Genomic DNA, 19387 nt, shown 5'->3' on the forward strand with positions numbered 1-19387 from the left:
TGTTGTGGGCTTGCTTGTTTGTTGTTGTTGTTGTTGTTGTTGTCCTGTTCAGCTGTCCGGTCAAGCAGAATGGAAGCGCTGTGTCCCTTGTATGCCGGAACAGTTTTACTGTGTCACAGTGGAGTTTTTAAGCTTCCGCTGTGGTTTCTTAGTATTATAATTGAAGTTTATTGAGAATCAGAGTCGAACAGAACAAGGTTTCTCAAGGGGAGAGAGAAACGGCGACAGAAGACAAAGCACAAATTGTAAACGGGGTGAGAGAAGTAAGTCATTACATCATCCACAACAATGAAACATTAAATATGAGTGTTGCGTGGGGCTGTAGTGCTACATGCTGTGAGGGAAGGACAGGACAAGAAGGAACAGGACAAGGACAGGAGAAGAAGCATGCAGGACAAGGGTTGTGAACCCAGCTGTGCAACTGAAGTGTGGTGGGATTGACTATATAAATTATAAAAGTCTATAGGACGTGAGTATGAGTGAGGGGATACACAAGCAATTCGCATATTCATGAGTTATTTGTCGCAGAAAGTGTGACCCCACACCCAGTGAAAGAGTCCCAGGGGTGCGTGCCTGCCTGCGGACACATGCAAGTGAATTGACGCCGTTTTACATGCACAAAGACTGAGAGAAGAATTGCTGTGCCTGCACCGCGGAGGCTGAGGACCCCACCCAATCAATCGAGGGGCGGGATCGGGCCCGAGGTCCACCCGAGAACAGCCCGGCGGACGGGACACGTCCCACACCGAGGGACCCATGGCGGTCCACCGGCCACACCGAGGCGCCCCGACAACTGGCCACCCGGTGGGGGCCGCAGGGACCTAATGCCAGCCCCCGAGCCAACCACCCCCAACGCCCCACATGCCCCCCCTCTACCCCCAGGGAAGCCAGGCATCAGACGCCCCCCCCCCCCATGACACTTGGTTTTGTCTTGTGCTAAGGTTAGCGAACGTGAGCGAGAAGCATGTAATCAACTCAAACTGACATTAACGCCTGCTGTGGCTAACACTGATCATAAATATGAAAAAAGGTGTTTTTAAAAGAAAATACATCACATTTTGCAGTGCATTTTTCAGATTAAAAACATTTCTTCACTAAGCATTTGTTTGAAGTCTGTCTGCTTTTGCTAATTAGCATTATAATACACATGCGAACAGCCACACACACACACACACACACACACACACACACGCACGGGCCTTTGGACAGACGTTAATCTCAGAGGCACTTTATTAAAATTACACTTGTGTTTCATATTCATGAAGTCTGATGTGGGCGACATCAGCAGTTTACCAATCACACACACACAAACACACACATGCACACGCATGGGGAAGATGATCATGTTACTATTGTTGGTCTTTTCAACTGCTTACATAATAATACAGTGCATGTTTTTAGCTTTGTTTTTTGGTCTTTTTCTAAAATAGGACAAATACATTTAGCATGATTGCGTGAAAACAGTCTCAGTCTGGGTAAAGTTACAAATAGTGGAACCTCAATTTAACGGACCCCGATTTAACGGACTTCGGCTTTAACGGACAGAAAATAGTGTTCAGCTGGAGCTCAAAATCACACCTTTCATGCACCAGTGAGGTAAATTTGGCTACACTTTAAAAGTTTTCAAACATTTTAAAACTTCTTTTTGTATTTATTTAAATCATTTTGTACTGCACTGGGGTTTTTTTTTTACCCCACAAACAAAAACAAATAAAAAAACCAATAATTTTGTACTCGACTGTTGTTTTTAGGCCACAAGTGCTTCAATTTAACAGACAATCGGATTTAACGGACGACCCCTCCCCCGTTAGTCCATTAAATCAAGGTTCCACTGTACAGGAATATTTATTTGGTATATTTTCTACCGTTTGAGTCACGATGCCATTAATGCAACCCGTCAACCTCCCAGTCGTAATGACATCTACAGTCTGCTCATAATGCTCCACAACGAATAAATAATTGGACAAACAAACAAAAATCTCAATTAAAATTTCCCCCCACTTTTATTAACAGTTGTGCCCTGGCGGAGGTTCTGTATGTGACTTTCTCCTTATTTAAAGTCATTCTGGCATTTCAAGAACCGCAAATCGAATGTTGGACTTTTGCATACTACTGACTGTCTGTTTATATACATTCATATATACATATGTAGTCGTTATTAATGCGCAGTTGCCACATCCACTTCTGCTTTCATTCTCCTTTTTTCATTCTTTGATGTTATTATTCTTTTGTATTGTGACTGTCCAATTGTCGCTGACATTATATTGCTTTTGTGTGTGCGTGTGTGTGAGCGCATATCCCCACCCCCCCCCCCCCCCCCCCCGTATCTCCCGCCACACTTCCAGATTCTTCCCTGCAGATCGGAATCTATCAATGAGTTAATTTCTCGCTCCGCCGGGCACTATTCGTCCACCTGCACCCCCATTTTCCTCGATGTCCCCCTCCTGTCCCCACTTCACACACGCACACACGTGGCCACACACAACCTCAAACCCAGCCCACCCCCGATTAGATTGTCCCACCTGCACCCACCCTGCCTCCTCCCCTCAGGCCTCCCAGCAAACCGCCCCTCCGCTTCCGCGGGACGTCCCAGGACGCTGGTGGGGATTGAGGGGGCGGGGCCGCGTGTATTTAACATTAGCCGAGATGGCCGCCGCCTCGGGGGCGTCCGGCATTTGGACAAGAAAGCTTCTGCTTTGTTGGCCTGAGTAGAAGCAGAGACGTACGAACAAATGGGCCTTACCACGCCTTCCTTTTGTTGTTTTCTGCTACATTGACAATAGAGAACAGCAGAAAAAAGCCATGGATCATACTGAAGAACTTCTCATAAAATAAAATGAATAACTAAAGGGCTGCATGTTTTACAGCGAGCCCCTGTTCCAGACCGACCCGGTATAGCAGCCACAAAACGCTGCATTTTTTTAAACCTGTGTGTATAAAGAAAACTACAGTATAGTGTGTTGCATTTCGGAAATCAATGAACTGCTCCAGGAATGCAAAATGTTATTTCTGCATGTAACAATTTTTTTTGGGGGGGGGAACTCTTGATTGAAGCTTACTTTCAAATAGAATAGTCCAAGTCAAATTTAAGCCAAACTGGGATCATGCACCTGCAGCCAACCCAAAAATTCGAACCAAAAATGTCATCTGCTTCAGTGTCCAATCAGCTGTCAACTTGAATGAAAAGGGAAAATGAGACTTTTTGCTTCTGAGTCGCAGCGTACAGCATCGGCACGTCATGGCCGCAAAAGTGGTCACCTTCATTTTCACACACGATTGTAAGCTGGCACCTGTGAGGCGCGAGCGATGTTTGTTTTGAATGAATACATCATGTCGCATTACATGTTGTGTTTTCATGGAAAACGTTTCTTTTCTTGGAGTTATTCATGATTTACCTTTTTGAATAGCTCAATTCATCTCGGCGCTCGGTGTCACACATCGACGCTTCAAAGGTTTTTCTTTCATTGCTTCAAAAGCACCATAACCTTCAAATTTTCAATTACATTTAAAAAAATGAGCAAACTAATTTCAATTGAAATTAAATACAATTTCTTTTCAAAATAACCTCATTGACATTAAAAATCTATTTTACAAGACAGATAACTACCGCTATCAATTAAAACAAGCTTTTTTAGTCTCACAAAAATTTGATTGCACAGCATTTTAGCTCAGCATTTATGCAAACCATTTGAACAGAAATGTTGTCCTGTAGTTTAGAAAGAAAATGTCACAGAGCAGATGGACGATAAGGCTTGCGTGTGTGTGTGTGTGTGTGTGTGTGCGTGCACTCATTAATGTCACAAAGTATGATGTAATTGGGTCTGACTTGTCAGCATGCTTTGTTCACATTTCTGAGAAAGAAAGAAAAAAAGATACTAACAAGGACTTCCTTTTCATTGGATTATTCAGCGAGGCAGTGGACCCAAATGCAGGAAGCCGAGAGCAAAGGCGGTAGTGGAGGAGACTCTACCCCCGAATAAAGATTTATTTTCAAAAACATAAAGGCAAACAAGGCATGTATGATAATCCCAAAACAAAAATGTAAAAAAAATTAATGCAACAAACAAACACTGGGAATAAAGTCACTAAAAAAAAGAAACAAGACAAGACCAGCGGACTGTGACTGACAACAACAATGATCCAAACCAGACTGACAGAAAGCAGGAAACTAAATCAGGAGACAACGAGGCACGCCTGGACAAGACACGAGTGGCGGGAGGGAGCTGATTGCGAGACACAAGGGCTGATGAGAACAGGCGAAAACGAAAGCCTAACGAGCAAGACGAGACTTGACCGTTGACAAGGGACACACGGGGGAAAAAAACATGACACGAAAACAGTACAAGACAGCGCTTCAAATAACATTCATCCAGTAAAAGTGAAAATAAACGAAGTGTTTTAGAGGTGGAGTTTTAGGAAGTCAAGCTTGTCAGCGGGTTCCGACGGCCTGACCGTGACGTCTCAGTCCGAGCGTTAGGGCGCCACGTAAAAGGAGCACGTACAAAAGAAGGTTCCTGTGGGGAAGAGACGAAGACGAATATAGTCGTCTGATAGATGGACGCCTCGATGAGCAGCGAATGAAGTGGATGAAAAAAGAAATCTCGTTCGGCGCAAGCATATTACTCAGCGGAGGAGAAGAAACAACAGAATTCCCTCAGTAGTGAAGAGGGAAATCTAACCATAGATGGACGACAGCTTTCTGGTGCAAGCATCTTTTCATGTCTTTTGATATTGACTAATGTATATACACAATGTCCATAAACGTACGATATAAACTATACACCATCATTCAAAAAATTGGAATACTGTGAAGAAATCAGCCGAAATTTTGCAGGCCATAAATGTTTTAAACGGAGTGTCACACACTCATCACCTCCTAAACGCGAAGCACCTGCACAGGTTTCCCCAGGTGCCCTGAAATTGCTTCAGTTTGGTTCAATTGTCTCAGTTGGGTTGAATAAGTGGCCACAAGACCATCATTGATAGCCTCCGTAGGATTGGTAAGCCACAAACGTTCATAGCTCAGGAGGCTGGCTGTGTCCAAGCATATCAACGGAAGGGCAAAATGTGGCAGGAGAAGGACCGGACTGTCGGCCGGCGGTCCGAGGTCCTCTTTTCCGATGAAAGTAAAGTGTGCCTTTCATTCGGGAATCAAGGTCCGAGGGTTAGGAGGAAGGCTGGTGAAGAACAGAACCCAAGCTGCGTGAGGTGCAGCGTGAAATATCCACAGTCGGTCATGATTTGGGGTGCAATGTCCATTTCATCACGCGATATTGTTATTTTGTAGCATGCTTAATCGAGACGGTCTCATAATATATAATTGATAATAATAGATGAGCTGTATTTCTTTGCAGCCATAAAGTTCTACGTTCATGATTATTTGCTAAAAACAATGAAGTGTATCAGTTTGAACATTCAATATCTTGTCTTTGTAGTGTATTCAATTAAATATAGGTCGAGCATGATTTGCAAATCATTGTATTCTGTTTTTATTTATGTTTAACCCAACGTCCCAACTTCATTGGGAAACAAGAAACTTGCCTTCAGTGAAGTTGCGTGAAATGTTTGTTGTGTTTTTACGGGTCCCCGACACGACCCCGAAAATGTCACTTCGTCGTGAACACGCAAGGAGGAATACTTGTTTGTTGTTAAGTGCAAGGAAGCAGAACATGCTGCGAATTAAACGAATTATTTACAATTGGCAATTATCGGGCAGTTTGCCAATTTCTTTTCTTTAATGACACAAACAACATCACATCAAAGATAACGGCATTCTAACTCACTACAATGCAGGAAATTCGAAGTGAAACAACAATAGCATCAATGTTACTAATGAATAACACTCAGCTCGAATTGAACAAACTATTGTTATATGAACACACGCGAACGACAATAATTAACATCCTTATGACAGCAATCATTCAACATTGCAGAGTGCAATGCATTCTGGGAACTGCGTGGCTTCACAGGATTTTGATATATTTGATATTTGTTTGTTTGACAGTTGCCTGCAAAGGCAACTGTGAAATATGATTCTTTTCCCATATTTGGACTGTAAAATTTGTGTAATTTGTGAAATTGCTGCCATTTAACACTGTTTTGGTGGTTTTATATTTACAGTTTTGAAACCAAATTCTCTGTGTGTGTGATCATTGGATTGACTTTAATGGCCCCCCCCCCAACCATCTTCCCTTTGTTCTATGGGTCAACCCCCTTTGCCCCCCCATCACCCCTCCCCCGTCCCTTCTTCTTCCTTTCCCTCCTCCTCACAGTATCAGTGGACCGCCAAAGCGCCACCTTGACTCTCGCCGTGACGTCGTTACATCGCCAGGAGGGTCCCAGGCAGAGACGACGTGCTCGCGCGTGTGCGCGTGTGCCTTCATGAATGCGTGTGTGTCAATGGGACATTGAGACATGTGCGTGTCGATGGGCCTCCCCTTCCTCCCCATCCTCCTCCTCCTCCTCCTCCCTTTGACCTTCCTCTCGCCGCCCGCACCTCGGCTGGCTCAGGGAGCCCTCGTCATCCCGCAAGGCTGTGAGTATCGTACCGTCGTGTCCGTACCGCGTCGATATCGTATGGCGAGCTTTTACGAAATGTCGAAGAAACTCTCAGTAATGCGATGTGTCAATTAAGGCTACCGCAAAGAAATGCTATTACGAGACCGTATCAATTAGGCATAGGCCAAAATGTCATAATCTCAATGAATTTATTAGTTGTCTTGATGAAGCATGCTACAAAATATCAATATCATAATGTATGTAACATACAGTTTTCTATTACGAGATAGTATCAATAAGGCGCGTGATGAAATGTTCTTATCGCAATGAATGCATTGCATCGTCTCTAATGTTACAGTATCAGTTAAGCGTGCTACAAAACATTAATATTGTAATGGGTGTAGCATATCGTCTTCAATTGTGATAACATTAATTTACGGGGGGATGTACTGAATGTTCTTAATGTATGATATCATTGTTTACTATGATACACTGTCAATTAGGAGTGGGGTAAAATATTGTTATTGCAATGAATGTGTCGTATCGTTACCTTCGATGTTATGGTCACAATTAGGGCTGGAACAAAATATTGCTCTCGCAATGTACCGTACAGCATTTATCTTTACCATATGGCTTCAATTAGTCAAAGAGAGAAATATCATTTTTTCCAGTCAATGTATCATATCGTCTCAGCATCGCTTAAGCTCGCTACAAAATATCTATTATGACGCAATCATCAATCAGGTGTGTGACAAAATATAGATATTGTTGTATCAATATGTCTTGTGATGCAGTGTCCGTCAGCGGTAGGACCAAATGTTTATGAGTGTAGTATTATCGCTTAATAAACAGCAAGAGTTACAGGTGGGGCAAAATATCGATATCGTTGCGCACCGTATCATTAACTTTTATTCTTTTACGGTTTCGCTAAACGTTTGCCCTCTTGCCTTCTCTTCTGGCTTCCGTGCGGACAAACAGACAAAGCGACCAACAGTAAGTGACTCTGCCATTGGCGTGGTGATGTGTTTGATTTGTATTTTTCTACCGTGTATTTTCCTCAGCAAGTCAACACTCGGGGCAAGGCTTGCAAATGCCAAGGTGTGAAATCATGTGTCATATTTGTGCGCGTGCGTGCGCGTGTGTTGTCAGTTTCACAGCCGCCTGTGCTCACGGCGCCCTCAGAGCTGAAGACGTCGTATACGGCTTTTTCCCGTGATGACATCAATCTGCCGTGCGAGGCCTCCGGCAACCCGCCGCCCACGTACGTCTCTCGTTGACCGCATATTACATAGGAAATGTGCATCCGACTATCTATTTATCATTTTCTTCTGTACCGTTTGGCATCATTAGGATCACAGATGTTTGAATAGGTACTGAAATAATCTGTGTTCACGTTGTTTATTTGCCTTATTTTTTCTCGTATGCATATATGACTTTACACGTATTAAGGCATTTTTCGTGTTCATTTAATTTGTGGCATGTGTCCTGTTATGTTAGACATTCCACAATATCATATTGCTTCGTCAAATTGGTGTCTGGGTTCTTTTTTGGTTTGTTTTTTCAAATTTAGTGTACTATCAAACATAATGAAGAGGGCCATCACACCACCTATTTATTGCCTTAATTGATGTCTTCCAATAGACAAACAATAATTCCTATAGTCATGAAGAAAGCGCAGAATAGAATGTGTTGACAGTGGCATCCGTCATGCTTACTTTGGGCTCGTTGTCCCTGCAGGCCTTTCTGTCACCGTGGCAACAAATGTTCCCCGAACGATGAGCTCATTTCTCCTGTTTCCCCCCTCGCTAGGTTCCGCTGGGTGAAGGACGGGCGGACGTTCGGGTCGGAGCGGACGGGAAGCGGAACGCTGGAGGTCGACGGGGACGAAGAATTGGAATTGTACCAGGGAATGTTCCGATGTTACGCCTCCAACATGCTAGGCACCGCCATGACGCAGACAGTGCGCATCAATGTGGAGGGTGAGATTCTACCAACCTTCATACCAAACCTACCTACCTAGCTGAGCCACCTACAGTACCTAACTACCCAGCAAGCCAACTGGATAGCTAGCTACCTACCCACCTACCCGCTTATACGACCTACCATCCGACCCACCATCGTACCCAGCTAAATACCTAGCGTATGAAACCACCTACCTGTACAATAATAAACACACACACATTTGAATGACTCAGTGAGGTTGACTGGGTCCGCCTTTTCTGCTCTCTCATCTCTTGTTGCCGCGGTAACCATTTCCAGGAACCAGAGCAGTGATGTCAGTGTGTGTGTACATGTGTGTGCATGTGTGTGTGTGTGTGTGCATCTACTTACTGTCTGTTTATATACATTCATATATACATATATAGTCGTTATTAATGCGCAGTTGCCACATCCACTTCTGCTTTCATTCTTTTTTTCATTCTTTCATGTTGTTATTCTTTTGTACTGTGACTGTCCAATTGTCGCTAACATTATATGGCCTTTGTGTGTGCGTGCGTGTGTGTGCGTGCGTGCGTGCGTGTGTATGTGTGTGTGCGTGTGTGCGTGTGTGTGTGTTGTAGCCCAGCCAGTCCTGCAGAAGCAGAAGAAGTTCCGCCGGCAAGCGTACGTGGGCGAGAGCATGGTCCTGTCCTGCAAGCCTCCGCCGAGCTCCACCCCGCCACTCATACACTGGATGGACAAGAGTGAGTTTGAAATGTTTATAATATTTAAAAATCATAAAAAGAAGAAAATAGCAAAAAAATACTGTGTATAAGTATTTTTTTTTTGTTTGTTTTGTTTTTACATCTTTAAAAAATGTTTGAATTATATCTTTTTTTCCCCTAATAAGAGGGTAATATACCTTATTTTGTGTTGTATAAAAAAAAAAACTTTTCTTCATAGTGCCTATTTGTCCTGAGCCAGTGATGGGGATTCTGAAGGCCCGGGACAGATTACATTGACATGGCAACACACAGAAACTGAAATCTGAGTGGACAAAAAAAAAATCTAAGACTGGAAGAAGGGCCATGAGTTGTGTGTCATGTCGACATGGACTCGACGTGAGTGTCCTGTGTGTATTTACTTGCAGAGATGGTGCACATAAGGCAGAGTGACAGAGTGACGGTCGGCCTCAACGGCAACTTGTACTTCGCTAATCTGCTCAAGAGCGACAGCCGAGTGGATTACATCTGCAACGCCCAGTACACGGCAGCCAGAACCATCTTGCCCGACACCGCCATCGCCTTAACTGTGCTGCCCAGTGAGTGGACACACGCACGCACGCACGCACATGCATGCACGCATACACAACATGTGCGCACACGCGCAAACAAAATACAATACACAAAATAAAGATGCCACCATGCACCGTATCGTTATGTATTACCTTACAACATCAGTGAGGAGTGGGACAAAATATTGATATCAGTATCATGATCTTTTATGATACAGCGTTAGAAAATAGCGATACCGTATCATTATCTCGTCCCATACATGGTTAGTTAGTGGTGGGACAAAAGCACGGATAGCACGATCAAAGGCACAGTTGTGCTTGCACATCCGGTCTAACTAAAAATAACAAGTGACTAACTGACTGGTAGTTGATGGATGTATGAATTGATTGATTGGCTATCAGTGACGCGATTGATTAACACATTGATCTTTGGTACAGGTAACGACGTTGTTCACGGCAAGCCGCCTCACATCTTCCACCCGAGCGGCTCCCACTCGTCGGTCCTAGCGCTCCGCGGCCAAAGTCTTACCTTGGAATGTATTCCCAAAGGCCTGTAAGGATCTGTTTTCCACCCACTTCCTGTTTTCCTCTCACACGTCCCGCCTGAGCATTTTCTTCCTTTTTTTAGTCCGACTCCAAAAGTGGAGTGGAAGAAGAAGGACGGCAACCTGGATGAAACCGGCGGGCACCCGGAAAACTACAACCGCTTGCTCTACTTCGACAGCGTCAGTCAGAGCGACGACGGCGAGTACGAGTGTCGAGCATTCAATGCCCACGGCTCCAGCGTGCACTCCTTCACCGTCACTGTTGAAGGTCGGTGCTCACACCCCCCCCCCCAAAAAAAACGTTAGAATTGCTAAACTGCAAATATACCTTCAATTATGATCCCAAAACACATTGCTATCGTTTCAAACGCATCTTACATAACCCTAAAATAAATGCCACAAAGCATAGCAAAAACCTACAAGTGTTGAAGACGCTCCGTAACTTCCGCTAACAACCCAGGCCATACTTACCTTCCTATCAGAGCTGACTTCGGGCAAACGGCGGACTACACCCTGAACTGATCACCAGTCAGTCGCGGGGCACATATAGACACGGACAACCGTTCGCACTCACATTCACACCGTCACTGAGTGGGAACTGAACCTGAAGTCTGTCAAATGTACAACTACACCATCAGTGACCTCAACATACCTAGACATTATTTATTGCTATTAGGCTGGGCTTCTGTGCCATCTTTTGACCTTTTAGGGTGTGGAGGTGGGTGTGATTTACCACCCCCGACCGGGAAAGCAGGCCCTCCAGCAGCCGGGTCTGCCTCTCCATCTGGGCCTGAAGCAACTCCAACTGCGGTGTTTTGACTGTCGTTTGTTCCCGGTGCATCACAGATATCTCCCTCAACATTTTTGTCAAAGCTGTCACCAGATGAATCTGCTGTAGATCCAAAGACCCCCAAGCCAATGATAAATCACGCCCACCTCCACATAGGGCATTACGGAACACTCACAAATATTCCGCAAGAGAATCCGCAAGTAGTGAAATAATTCAGTGAATCCCTGAAGAAAAAAATAGCAAAAAGCAAATAGGCGGTGCTTAATTTTTAGACTGTATTTCCCTTTAGTTTTGTCGCTGCAAAAACAATGCCTTGTTCCTTTTGCCATATAAAGCTGCTCCCTACTGGGTGAAGGAACCCCAGAACCTGCGTTACGCTCCAGGCGAAACCGTGCGATTGGACTGTCTGGCGGAAGGCATCCCGACGCCCAACGTGACCTGGAGCATCAACGGGCAGCCGCTCTCAGGTAACCTCCCTCACCGCTGTTTGGTCCCAATCTTCTTCTTGCTCTTTCAACATTTAGCAAGCCAAGGCACATACAGTATATTACATTAGAAAAAGCTCACAGTACGCCACCAAACGAATGTGTCACAAAATGCAAATATTGATTGATATTTATAGTTATTCATTGATTTCGAGTTCATCTCCATTTGGTCCCAAATGTACTTACCTCATGCGAAAGCTGAGCCTCTTTAGTTGAACACAACAGTAATATTCTGTTGTACAAGTACATACAGTATCGCTGGCATTGGGCGGAATCCATGTATCGCCAAAACCAGCACTTTTCAGGAAACAAAATAAACCCGACGTTTGTTGACAAGTTAACGTTTTATCGTCAAAGAGAGCAAGACATTTTCAACACTTTAGAGTGGTCCGTCATTTAAAAAAATGACAGACCCACGTGGGGACAGACCATTAGTATCAATTTGTGACAAAATTTGACATAGACTCAAATTGGACAAAACAGGTTTTGTCCCGATGCCTGAGATATCGACAGTCCGCTGTATGAATGCTAACAGGTGGAGACACAGGTTTATTGTACCTTCTGTCATCCAGTGGAAAAGCTTTCGCAACATGCCGCTGGCAGAGATGAACAAAGATACATTTGTAGTAAATAAGGAATTTTCAGACCAATTGAGTGAAATAGTAATTTTTCCAGGGCAGACCTGACTGGAGACCTGCCAATCGCAGGGCACATATAAATAAACAACGACTGGGACCAGTCAATGTCATGGCACGTACTGTGTAGAAAAACAAGCATTCACAAGCACCTTCACACATATGGACAATTTAGTCTTCAATTAACCTAACGTATTGTTTCAGAATGTGTGAGGAAGCCGGAACAGCCGCAAAAAACCCACGCAAGCGCAGGCTGGACATACCATTGTTTTATTTCCGTACAGCAATAGTTCGGGGTGGGACAATATATTGATATTAGGATCAGCAGCTGGATAAACTTGATTGTCATTAAGCGAAATTTCAACGACAACATTAAAACACTTCAGACAACAGAAAACATAATTCTCAGGCACTACGAGCAGACATAATAGTGTAATAATGAGAATAAGGTTAAAATATCCTTGAAAAGACAGTGGCACAATAAGACCAGCAATACATCCAAGAGAATATGAACAGGCACCAAGTAAAACAGTAAAAACATAAAACCAATAAAAATAATAATATTGGATGAGGTGAGGCGGCACGGTGGACGACTGGTCAGCACATCTGCCTTACAGTTCTGAGGACCGGGGTTCAAATCCCGGCCCCGCCTGTGTGGAGTTTGCATGTTCTCCCCGTGCCTGCGTGGGTTTTCTCCGGGCGCTCCGCTTTCCTCCCACATCCCAAAAAACTGAATTAGTTTATGAAATGATTACGTTCTTTGAGCTCTCCCGCCGTTAGCCGGCCCGCTCGGACCGGAAACAGAAGCGTTCGAGTCTCGACGTGTCAATTGAGACGCGCAGCTGGTGGGGCAATTTTCAATATAAAACACATTGACACGCGAATTGCAATACAACAGAAATTATATAAATTGGTCATTGCGGCCAGGTAACAATGCCTCACGGCCCGGTACCGGCCCGCGGACCGGTGGTTGGGGACACCTGCCGTATGGTATTGTTACAGTAACTCTAACGGAATCATTTGATAACACCGGACTAAGTAATTCCCACGAAGTTGGACGAATTCAGTTGTCAAAGCGTCTGCCGGTGATCTCGCTTTGTTTCCTCAGCGGTGGACGAGGACACTCGCCGCAGCGTGTCGGGCGGCGTGCTGAAGCTGAGGGACGTCCTGCTGAGCGACACGGCGGTGTATCAGTGCGAAGCCGCCAACGAACACGGCTCCATCCTGCTCAACGCCTACCTCCACGTCGTCAGTACGTCTTTCAGGAACATCGGATTTGACCAGACGCGTTTAATAAATGACCCTTCCGGTGTCTCGTTGAATGGCTGAGCTGAACGTGGACTTCTGTGTGCCTCTCAGAGCTCCCCCCTCAGATCCTGTCCTCAGACGGCGTCGTGTACCGGGTCACGGCGGGCGGGACCGTCAAGATGTCCTGCGAGACTTTCGGCTCACCGCTCCCTCACGTCAAATGGCGAGTGCCTTCACATGACCCGTAAAGCAGTAGGTCGGGGTAAAGCAACAATGAGCAAAAGTGAATAGTAGCCGCAGAGCAGCCAGCAGCTGATGGGTGGTGGCCACACCCAAATGCATATACAAAATGTCCACATGGAAAGACATTAGCAGACTTTCAAACGCCATACCCAAACCACCTCCTCACTTAAAGCCAGCCCAAGCATTTGAAGGAAAAGACACAACGATGGAGAATGACCGAAAAAAATACATACTGTCTATCGAGCTCAGATAAGAACCACCCATCCATCCATTTTCTATACCGCTTGTCCTTATTAGGGTTTCAGGTGAGCTGGAGCCCATCACAGGGGTCACACCCTGGAATGCTTGTCAATATAGAGACGTATAAACAATCATCCATTAACATTTTTCACGTGTAAACTATAGCTAACATGTTTTGGAAATGTGGCTCGAAGCTGGCTAACCCCCAGAAACCAGATGCAAGTGTGGGGGCAACATGCCAACAAGGGCCAGAGCCAAGATTCGAACCCTCAACCTCAGAATTGTGAGGCACACGTGCTAACCACCATGAAACTCGATTTCTAACTCCATCCATCTATCCATCCATTTTCTGAGCCGCTTCTCCTCACTCGGGTCGCGGGCGTGCTGGAGCCTATCCCAGCCATCCTCGGGCAGCAAGCGGTGCACACCCTGAACTGGTCGCCAGCCAATCGCAGGGCACACATAAACCAACAACCATTCGCACTCACATTCACACCTACGGGCAATTTAGAGACTTCAATTAACCTAGCCTGCATGTTTTTTGGGATGTGGCAGGAAACCGGAGTGCCTTGAGAAAAGCCACGCAGGCACGGGGAGAACATGCAAACTCCACACAGGCCAGGCCGGATTTGAACCCACAACCTTAGAACTGTGAGGCAGACGTGCTAACCAGTCTCCCACCTCGGACCGACTGTTCCTATTGAGCCACGGCTTCGGCGCCTCCTAATGGCCTCTTAGCGTGTTACAGAAAAGCACACAAAAACAAATTTCAGCAAATAAAAGAGGGTATGTTCCATGGAAAAAACACAACTCTGTAAATTAGTGAATACTAAACTGCAAGTGTGTGGGGAATTACTGTTTACAGTATATAAAATTTTTTTGCTTCAAAATATACAAGTTTGTGGTTCCTCACGGTCTCTGCAAGACGTGACAGGCAATTATCGCTTTCCCTTGGGGGCCTGCAAAGGTGCTTACAAATAAAATGTATTATTATTTTAAACGTAGTATTACTTGCACTTGTGTTCTACCAGCTGTGTCTCATCATTATTACCATTTGATGCTGTGGATTGAAGCTTCTGGACTTTTCCACACTGTGGACCTCCACCGTTCCAATCTAGGATTCCCAAATTGACACACATGGTTCTTTTTTTTTTTTAGGGAGTGGGAGGATTGGGCCCCCCTGTTGTCGGACCCTCGTGTATTCCTGCTGACCAACGGGACGCTGGAGTTGTCCGACGTGGGCCCCGGCGACAGGGGCATGTACACTTGCTTGATCCAAAACACCAACATCTCCATCAACGCTCACTTGGAAGTGTTCAGTGAGTGTCACGCACGCCTCGAGACGACACAGATATCACGAGCAGAATAAGAATAACGATTACTGGTATTTTCATGATCTTGCAAAGAGAAATGTAAACGAAATAAAATCACAAATGTGCACGTTTTCACATCGGAACATCGGCATGTGAGACACCACGAAATGGACTTCAAATGACAACAAGAGGAAAGTGTTATTTAAAATAGTGGCTCCACATTATTCAAACTTTCTTTTTTTAGACCTTCACTTCAGTTGTAGCAAACTGGTCCAGAGTTCCCAATTCTTTTATAAAAATAAATAAAAAAATATTACATTTGTGTCCATTTTGTTTTAAATTAAAACATTCATTTAATTAGCTAAGTGCCTTATCGTTGATTAAGCTCATTCGAATAAAAATGTTTTTTTTTCAATGTAAATAGTTTTCGTTAGACAATTGAGCATAAGCAGCAGAAAATCTAATCTAATCTAAAAGGTTTATTATGAATATTATTTCAAGTTGCAGTTGTGATCTGATGCTATTCACAACTCTCAAAATCGGGGGTGGGCAAAGCCGGCCCACCGAGCATTGACTTTATTGAAAGTCCTGTAATATGCGCCGCATTAAATTTGTTGTTTTCTGTGAAAATTGGTTAAAATAAAGAGTATTTATTCATTCATCGCCTTAAAAAATGATTTACTTTCAACCAAAAAATAAAAGAAATATGAGTAAAATAAACAATTTGATTTATAAATTTAATAATTTGTTTGATGAAACAATTGGTTAACTGATTATCATTTGATACCATCTTAATAATACAATTTTGAAATGAGAATGATTGTGTTTCATGACAAAAAGAAACAATACAATTGTTAATTGACCAATCTGTTGGTTTTCAAAATCAAACGTTTGCCCACATCTGCTCGACCTTCGAAATTCCACGTGGCCTTAAAGAAGCTTTTCAAGGACATTTTGTCAACTTTTTCCAGACGTTGGCCGCTCTTGCTCGAAGTTGCGAGACCGTAGCAGACGCACCGCATCTCTGTCTGCTACCTGAGAGCTGAAATCAGAGATTCTTGCAATTCAGGGTCAATTTCCCTGTGTCTCCTCTCTTGTAACGATAAGAAAGATTCTAAGTGTTACGATGGAACGCTTGCAATGTTATCATGTTTTATGGGTAACCTGTCAACTGTTTTATCTGTTGTTTCCTGTCAGACAGCACAACGATCGAGACGGGCCCGCAGAACGTGCGAGCACTGCGAGGTGGGAACGCCTTGCTGGACTGTCACTTCAGCAAAGACCCCCGATTGCTGCGCTACCAGATCATCTGGAGGAAGGACGCGCAAAAACTGGACGAATCATCGCCGGATAAAAAGTAACGAAAGAACTGCAGTCGCGTTTCTGTTGTCGGTATACAGTATGTCGAATCGACCGATTTACTGATGGAGAAGCCTGGACAGCGCGAGCGCTAACATGATAACGCTAACACAACACACGAACCATGCCTTAGCATCACTTAATATTTGTAAGCACCCCAGTTTGAGCTTATATAGTTATACAGTGGACCCCCGCTATTTGCGCGGGATAGGGACCGCAAAAACGAAAATCTGCAGATAATTGACGTCCATTATAACTGCATTGAAGAAAAACCTTTTTTTTTTTTTTTTAAACCTCAAAAAATTGTCAATAAGCTGCACTACCACCCCCCAAAAAAAGAAAAAAGGACAAAAAAATAAACACTTGAAAAAGAAAATTGAAAAAAAAAGTGGGCAAAAAAAGATTCCCAGGATAATTTTGGGGGGGACCGAAAACCAATTGTACAATATAATTGTATTTAAATGCGAGGACCAAAAGCGCAAAAACTAAAAAACACATTTAGGGAATTCTTGACTTTCCCCTCGAGGGATCAATACATGATTGTATATAATTATATATAATATATTGTTTTTATTTATTTTATATTATTTGATATTTAATTTTCTGTACTAGAACATGGACGATGAATATACTTGACCTATATGTTTTTTAATAATGAATCTTTTAATAAGACATTTTATGTACTGTATATCATTCTGATTATAATGAATAAATTACACATTTAAGTAATTACTAGCGGCCGAGCGCCTTAACCCTCCAGTTCCTGCGGAAAGCCCAATACTCCAAACCTCATGAATAGTTCACATGCAATAATATTATACACGTCAAACCGTTCAAGGTTTTATTGCAATGCTTCAGGTTAGACAATATTTTTTTGTCATCTTATTCTCTGCCAGAATGCACAAATCATCAGATCTGCCGACCCTTGAGCAACCAACATAAAACTGACCATGAGGAAAAACACATGAGGAACGCAAATCCAATCCAACAACTTTCAGAGACTGACCTTGTGACTTTTGATACTCTTTGCAAATCAAATTGATATTGGAAACTGAAGCCTTCTGAATTGAACTGGTAAAATGGTATTCGCCGTAGAAATGGAAAGGACCTGTGATTATAATAGCTTCAACATTTGCTTTACAACCGTTTCACTTCTAATGCATGTAGAGGAAGTCCAGATGGAGTAAGAGATTTTAAAAACTCAGTTGGATATTTGAAAGCAAGATCCTCTTTGTCCACTGTGTCAATAGATGTATAGGTTTTTCCTTCTCCTGGAATTCTACGCAGCACAACACAGTTACTTTTTCTCACATACTCATTAGTTGGGGCAAGAATAGCTCTCTCGCGTAACCATTCTACATCAGTGTAATGAGCTTCAACATTTGGATACACAAATTGTTCAAGGTCGTCAGTGTTATCAACCACTGTTCCACATTGCTCAGGAATAGAAATGATGCAAGAAGGGTCAGAAGGAACCGATCCATTTCCAATTTGAAGCAGACGTTCAGCAAAAGTACCAGCATTTTGGTCTCCTCTGAGATAAACCCTCATATTTGTTTTCAATGACAACCTTTTCACACGGTTCCAGAAATACGATGATTTTGACACAGGCATTCAGTTTATCTGCTGGTGTACCTCTTTTAACAGGCATTCAGTTTATCTGCTGGTGTACCTCTTTTAACAAGAGGAAGTGTTTGCCGGAACTCTCCTGCCATGACCAGCGCAATCCCACCAAAAATATCATCAGTTTTACGAAGATCTCTTAAGGTGGCGTCAAGGGCCTGACAGGGAAGCTTAAGGGCCATTGTGCACTCATCCCAAACAATCGGTTTAGCCCGCTGGAGAACCTGAGCGAATCCTGACCCTCTCTTTACATCACATACTGGTGACTCCAAGATTAGGTGGCAGCTCAAAGGTGGAATGTGCTGTCCTTCTTCCTTCAAGTAATGTTGCAGCAATCCCGGAAGAGGCCACTCCAAGGGCAATATCTCCAGTTGATCTTATTTTAGCCAGAATAAGATTCATAAGAAAAGTTTTCCCTGTTCCACCAGGTGCATCAAGAAATATAACAGCACCATGTCCTTCGTGTACACATTCCATGATCTTATTGAAGGCATTGGCTTGATCTGGAACCAACTTACCAAGATTCTCATCAACAGTTTTTTTTCAAATGTTCCACATTGTAGTTAGTCTCTCTCATTATATCGTTATTCATCCTCTCCATGCTTTGTGTTGAAGGGACTGGCAATCCATTGTATGACAGGTCCCTATCACTTAGTACACTAATCCTTTCTGAAAGAAGGGTCAAAGGTTCCCTAAACATTTGATTTATGTAGTAAATCTATATATTTAAAGCTCAATGTTTGTGTGTCCGTTTTCAAAGAACTTCCGAGACTTTTTGCACGTTCCTGCACATTTTGCAATAAGCCTCCACTTATAGTACATGTTTCTGCATGTTTTTACATGTCCTTGCTCGCATGTAATAGTAAGAATTACCTGTCATGATATGTATTATTAGTTTGGTATTTAAAGAGGGCGTTGAAACCTTGGAGTCGTGCCGGAACGTGCAAAAATGTGCAAAAACCTGCCAGAACGTTCAGAAACGTGTAAGAAAACATTTTTGCTCTAGAAAGTTCTTTGAAAACGGACACACAAACTTTGAGCTTTAAGTATATAGATTTCAGTCAATTGTTCAGTAGCCATCTTACATTTTCACAATTAAATGTAAGATACATCGTATCGGGCTCTGATGGCAAGAAATTACAATACTTGTATCGTTAAACGTTTTACGATGTAGGGGAACTGTGGCAACACTGT

At 43.5% G+C, this 19387-nt stretch overlaps 1 protein-coding gene across 2 annotated transcripts in view; it reads left to right on the forward strand.

Annotated features, from left to right (window-relative positions):
• Positions 1–19387, forward strand: part of LOC133480180 (neural cell adhesion molecule L1.1-like) — a 44494-nt gene that overhangs the window by 7272 nt on the left and 17835 nt on the right. For both annotated transcript variants that reach the window (XM_061777954.1, XM_061778028.1), the window contains exons 2-13: positions 6273–6535; positions 7648–7759; positions 8308–8477; positions 9060–9182; positions 9569–9739; positions 10151–10265; positions 10341–10525; positions 11383–11514; positions 13276–13419; positions 13527–13642; positions 15061–15217; positions 16409–16568. In XM_061777954.1, the coding sequence (XP_061633938.1) occupies positions 6415–6535; positions 7648–7759; positions 8308–8477; positions 9060–9182; positions 9569–9739; positions 10151–10265; positions 10341–10525; positions 11383–11514; positions 13276–13419; positions 13527–13642; positions 15061–15217; positions 16409–16568 (1706 nt within the window). In that variant the 5' untranslated portion in view covers positions 6273–6414. The remainder of the gene's footprint in view (positions 1–6272; positions 6536–7647; positions 7760–8307; positions 8478–9059; positions 9183–9568; positions 9740–10150; positions 10266–10340; positions 10526–11382; positions 11515–13275; positions 13420–13526; positions 13643–15060; positions 15218–16408; positions 16569–19387) is intronic.

The sequence above is a fragment of the Phyllopteryx taeniolatus genome, chromosome 1, assembly GCF_024500385.1.
Source record: "Phyllopteryx taeniolatus isolate TA_2022b chromosome 1, UOR_Ptae_1.2, whole genome shotgun sequence".
Classification (NCBI taxonomy): Eukaryota; Metazoa; Chordata; class Actinopteri; order Syngnathiformes; family Syngnathidae; genus Phyllopteryx; species Phyllopteryx taeniolatus.